Genomic DNA, 6,000 nt, shown 5'->3' with positions numbered 1-6,000 from the left:
TAGTCCCAGACCCCCTCTCCGCCCCGCCCCGCTGCTTGCCCGCTCCTCCTCTGTCCCGGAATGCGCCATGCCGAGCCCTCGCGGTACCGGCGGCGGGTCGCGCTGCCGGTCCTCCTGCTGTTGCTCGCGCTGTTCGCCGGTGGCGCTAGCGGGCAGCAAGAGCGGCAGGCCCCGCCGGTGCCGCCGGAGATGAGGGGCGTGCAGGCGCAGCTCACGGGGCTCACCAACAACGTCGCCAGGACCATCTCCGACCGCTTCAGCTTCTGCGTCTCCGACACGTGAGCCTCTCTCTGCTACAGCTCGCTCCGTTTTCTTTCCCCTTCTCCCGTCCCGTGCTACTAGCACCAGCAGAGGCGCGTTGTCGTCGTGCCGGCGCCGGCTGACCCCGCCGCCTCCCCCGGCGGTTTCCGTTTCCGCAGGCAGGAGGACTGGAACGGGGCCTTCAACTACTCCTCCGACCTCGGCTTCGTGCAGCGCTGCCTCGCCGACACCAGAGGTGATCCATCCATCCATCCTGCCTGCCTCCCTCCCCCGGTTTCCTCCGCTGCTGGACCCATTCGTGCGTGCAGCTCAGGTGTTCGCTGAATTGCTCCCTCGCCGGTTGCTCTTGATTTGGGCTCGATTGGGTTCATTGACCACTGCTGCTACCACTTCCCTTGCGCCGATTTGCTTCCCCTTTCTTGATTTTTAAACTCCGCGTTGAACAATCTCGTTGCCCAAGTAGTACAGTCAGTGCTGAATTAAATAGTTGCTAGCGACGGGCCAACCTGTGTCCGGTCTCTTTGACCGGATCCCATCCGTATGCTCCGGTCCAATGCGCCTTGCCATAGCCACATTTTCAAATACGGTTTATTTTCTTTTCGACAATTGTTCACATTTTTTTTGTCTAGTATGAAATTTGATTTGTTGCTAACAAATTCATTTCAGTTTCTACTTCTTGGTAATACTCTCAGTGCAGTCAGAATTCGTTACTCGCGTAAGCGAAACCGCAAACTTCCACTCCCTGGTGTTGTAAAGTGGTATTGTGTTGGGGAAGCAACATATTACATGGGTAGATCGAGACGGTTTCTTTTGGAATTGAACCCTTCGCCGGCGCATTTTCTCGAGTTGGACGGGTCTGATAGAGACCTGGTGTTAGGTGGTCATGCCAAGTGGCGTTCCAACGCACATTTTTCTCTGTTGAATAATACATACTTGGATGTGACCTCAACACCATTGGGCTTGACAGGATCAACTCTAAATAGTGTGGTCTGCTCCGATCATTCGTATGATCGTCACGAGTTAGCCACTAGTTCGACTTGCGATCTTTTCCGACAAATCTGACCTTCTTATTTCATTTTACATTTTCACATTATTTTTTTTAGGGGAAAAGAACATCACATTGTATCATACAGAAAGAAACTAGTTTCAGATGACGAGTAAGGTGTCTGATGTGTGGAATGAATGATGCACTCACTCAGGTGACATGCCGCAGCGCTTATGCACGCCGGCAGAAGCCAAGTTCTACTTCACGAGCCTGTACAACCCCAAAGGCGAGAAAAACCTCTTCCTGGAGACCAACATAAACTGTGGCATCTCTGCTTGGTCGCCGGGTTGCGAGCCGGGGTGGGCTTGCTCCGTTGGTCCGATCCCCGCCGCCAACGACAACGAGACCATCCCGCTGAGAGCTACCAACTGCCAGGCATGCTGCGAGGGCTTCTTCTGTCCCCGTGGCCTCACCTGCATGCTCCGTAAGTTTCCTTCCGACACTTCCAAATGACTGTAGTATTTGTTATGAACTGAAATTTGCTGCAAAGATCGGGCATCGGATTGTGAAATGACTCGAGTTTTTGTGTCTCCTATGTCTATATAGCTTGTCCGTTGGGATCGTACTGTCCGCGTGCCAAAGGGAACTCAACCACTGGTCTTTGTGATCCGTAAGATGTCCTATTCGTACATTTGTTGAGGCATTTTGTTTCGTGGTAGACAAATGCAGAAGCCATGTTAGCTGAGTTGCTAAATTTCTCTCTCTCAGATACAAGTACCAGATAACTCCAAACTCCACCAATGGCTGCGGTGGCGCTGACAAATGGGCTGATTTTGGGAGCACTGAAGAAATCTTCTGTCCGGCTGGTTACCACTGCCCAAGCACAACATCCAAATTGTCCTGTACCAGTGGGTAATGATCTAATCCTATGGCATCTCTATCTCACGTTATACACACTACAGAATCTGTTTTTAACTTGTTTCTTGGTTGTTTCCTCTGCAGGCATTATTGCAAATTGGGTTCCACCAGAGAAGAGAGTAAGCGCAATCAGCATGCCTTAGCTACGGTATCATCTTTAATGATGCCGCCATTGTATTCATCTTGGATAAGCTGACTTTTACATTAAAAATTTCAGAATGCGTCATTAAAGGCTCATGTAAGGAAAACGAAACGAATGAAAACATCATCATTTTGGGCGCTTGTTTAGTGGTAAATCCTGTAACATTTTGCTGGCTTACCAGGTGATGTGTTTGCACCATGGAGTACCAAACTCAGTCTTGCTACTTGATGCATGCAGGGTATAATAGGCGTGTCGCTCTTGGTCGTGTACAACTGCTCAGGTCAGTTCCTCACTATTCGTGAACGGAGGAAAGCGAGGTCGAGGGAGAACGCGATTCAGCTTGCCCGGCAGCAGCTCAGGGCTCACCAGGGATGGAAGGCGGCCAAACAGATCGCGAGGAAACATGTGACCGGCGTGCAGGACCATCTGTCGCGCACATTTTCACGCAGGAGATCCTTTCGTCAGCAGACCGATCTCGAGAATTCTAGCCACAGGGTGCAGGAAGCGCGCCTGATGGGTTCGACCGGGCCAAATGAAAGGTCAGACTCCATAGTGTTTTCAGCTCAGAACACAAGCGAGATATCCGAAGTCATGCCTTCGGTTGTCATGGACATAAGCGGCGATGGAGAAGTTGTCGCTACCAATGACAAGCCGGCGCCGAAAGGCAAGCACAGATCAACTCAAACTCAAATATTCAAGTATGCATATGGCGAGATAGAGTTGGAGAAGGCCAGGCAGGAAGAGAACAAGAACATGTCCTTCACCGGAGTGCTTGCCAAGGTGAAGGAGCTACAAAAGGAGATGACCAGGCCTTTGCTCAAGGTTGAGTTCAAGAACCTAACCCTGTCACTTGGAAAAAGGAAGCTGCTGAGGTCTGTCACAGGCGAACTCCAGCCGGGCCGTGTCACCGCCGTCATGGGCCCCTCAGGAGCCGGCAAGACAACGTTCCTTAATGCTGTGGCCGGGAAGGTGACCGGTTATCAAGTGACCGGTTCTGTCCTTGTTAATGGAGCGCAGGGAAGTATACGTTCTTACAAGAAGATCATTGGCTTTGTGCCTCAGGACGACGTCGTTCATGGGAACTTAACCGTGGAGGAAAACCTTTGGTTCAGCGCAAATTGCAGGTAATAATGGTTGTACATCAGATACACTTTCAGGAATATTTATCTCATCAGTTTCTTAGCATTTCTATTGTAACCCTTCAGGCTCCCTGCGAGAATGTCACACCGTGATAGGGTTCTCATTGTGGAGAGGGTTATAGAGTCCCTGGACCTTCAGGGGGTCAGGAACTCGGTGGTTGGGACGGTGGAGAAGCGTGGAATCTCTGGCGGGCAGAGGAAGCGTGTCAATGTGGGGATTGAGATGGTGATGGAGCCATCTCTGCTGATCCTGGATGAACCAACCTCTGGCTTGGACAGTTCCTCGTCGCAGCTGCTCCTCAAAGCTCTTCGTCACGAGGCACTTGAAGGGGTGAACATTTGTGCCGTGGTTCACCAACCAAGGTAGTTCTCGAACCAGAATCTGTTTTCCTTGAGATAACTCTGATCTTTCTGAAAGGGTTCTTATATCTTCTTTTATACATTCTTCAGCTACACATTGTACAACATGTTTGATGATTTGATACTTCTGGCAAAAGGAGGCCTTATCGTTTACAATGGTCCCATCAAGACCATTGAGGACTACTTCTCAACTCTTGGAATTCACGTCCCCGACCGTGTAAACCCGCCAGACCACTACATTGACATTCTTGAAGGCATCGTGAAGCCCGAGTCAGGCATTAAGGCGAAGCACTTACCGGTGCACTGGATGCTGTACAATGGCTACGAAGTGCCGGGTGACATGAAAGATGATCTCAAGGCAATGGGTGAACAAAGCCCGGACGTCGATATCAACCGCTCAATGTCTGGATCGACCCCTCATTGCCTCCCTGCAGGCGTAAGCAACGCTTTTGCACAAGAACGCAACCGTCTTGAGCACCGTTTGTCGAAACCTGGTGATCTGTCCAGCAGAAGAACACCAGGAATCCTAAAGCAATACAAGTTCTTCCTCGGAAGGTAGGTACACTCAGTACATACAGTTACAAGCTTCTTCTGAAAAAAAATATGAATGCATACCTGATCAGTTGTTACTTCATGTATTTTCCTTGCAGAGTTACGAAACAGCGGCTGCGTGAAGGCAGACTGCTTGGGGTTGATTTCCTGATACTAGGTCTAGCTGGGATCTGCTTGGGGACAATTGCAAAACTCAGTGACCCCACATTTGGGATGCCGGGCTATATTTACACGATCATTGCCGTTTGTAAGTTCATCAATTATTCAGACACCACCTTGTTATGTATACCTTACTTTGTGAAAGCTCTCTGACTTGAGTTGCCATGAATCCATGGTGCAGCTCTTCTGTGCAAGATTGCGGCATTAAGGTCATTTTCACTTGAGCGATTGCAGTACTTGAGGGAAAGAGAATCTGGGATGAGCACATTGGCATACTTTCTTGCCAGGGATACAATCGATCATTTCAACACAGCTTTAAAGCCAATCATTTACCTCTCCATGTTTTACTACTTCAACAATCCGAGATCATCGATCGGCAGTAATTACATCATACTCCTCTCGCTTGTGTATTGTGTGACTGGGATTGGATACACTTTCGCCATCTGTTTCAATCCTGGCTCGGCGCAGCTGGTACGTATATTCTTGCTGATTAATCATACTGTCGATGATTCGTCACATATACACAGACTAACTCACCTGATATATTTTTTCTTCTGCAGTGCTCTGCACTGATACCTGTTGTTCTGACCTTGTTATCCACACAAAGGACCACCCCTACATTTCTCAAGAATATGAGCTATCCAAAGTGGGCACTAGAGGGCTTCATAATCGCAAACGCAAAAAGGTTATTTCTTTCTTCTCATGAACACCTCCTGTCAATAAATACTGCATCCAAATGCATGCGAGATTGTCGCGTTATATATGGAGTTTGTAAACTTCCATTCGTGCTCACTTTTTTGCTACTCTGTTATCTTTCTTTCAGGTATCCTGGAGTTTGGCTAATAACTCGCTGCGGCTTGCTGTTCAGGAGTGGTTTCAATATTCACAACTACCAACTCTGTATTGTGGTTCTGTTCATGTATGGTCTCTTCTTCAGGATTGTTGCATTTGTGGCAATGGTTCTGCTGAAGAAGAGATGAGGGGAGTGCAATTGCACCAATTTTTTCATATTTAATCTCTTCATTTTTTTCCCTGTACATTTGTAAATATTTTGTGATGTTTTTTCTTACTGAAAATTATAGAATAGTCACAGAGAGATACAAATAACAGAATTCAGACACAGATGTACAAAAGAGTCAACACTGCTGACACCATTTTGTTTGCCCACATTAATTTTCGCCACTCGACATGTACAATTGCCCTTTCATATATTTCAAGTTCTTAGGTTCTCTTGTTTTGCGGGTAAGATTCAATTTACTGGTGTATATCATGATTCAGCAGTCCAGCAATGGCAGCTCAGATGAAGAGGCTTTCACGAATAACCGATTTTGTTGCTTTTTGCAGAGGATGTCAGGCACATATATAAAAACAATTACAATTATATAAAGATATTAAACAAATATTTTTCTCATCTTAATGTTCTCCGCCTTTTTTAGTTGAATATCCTCTGCTTCTAAAATCCACTTGCAAAATGATTAATTGAA

The 6,000-nt window shown here is 47.7% G+C and overlaps 1 protein-coding gene across 1 annotated transcript; it reads left to right on the top strand.

Moving 5' to 3' along the window:
* The first annotated feature begins 6 nt into the window (after positions 1–6).
* Positions 7–5,749, top strand: LOC119361946 (ABC transporter G family member 25-like). Its single transcript, XM_037627121.1, has 14 exons — positions 7–278; positions 420–496; positions 1,461–1,730; positions 1,853–1,916; positions 2,015–2,158; positions 2,249–2,283; positions 2,382–2,455; positions 2,544–3,430; positions 3,512–3,808; positions 3,896–4,360; positions 4,456–4,604; positions 4,698–4,987; positions 5,077–5,201; positions 5,340–5,749. The coding sequence occupies exons 1-14, from the start codon at positions 61–63 to the stop codon at positions 5,494–5,496; spliced, it is 3,252 nt and encodes a 1,083-aa protein (XP_037483018.1). The 5' UTR covers positions 7–60; the 3' UTR covers positions 5,497–5,749.
* The last annotated feature ends 251 nt before the right edge of the window (positions 5,750–6,000 follow it).

Source organism: Triticum dicoccoides, chromosome 2B (genome assembly GCF_002162155.2).
Source record: "Triticum dicoccoides isolate Atlit2015 ecotype Zavitan chromosome 2B, WEW_v2.0, whole genome shotgun sequence".
NCBI lineage: Eukaryota > Viridiplantae > Streptophyta > Magnoliopsida > Poales > Poaceae > Triticum > Triticum dicoccoides.
This window is presented reverse-complemented; position numbering and strand designations above follow the sequence as displayed.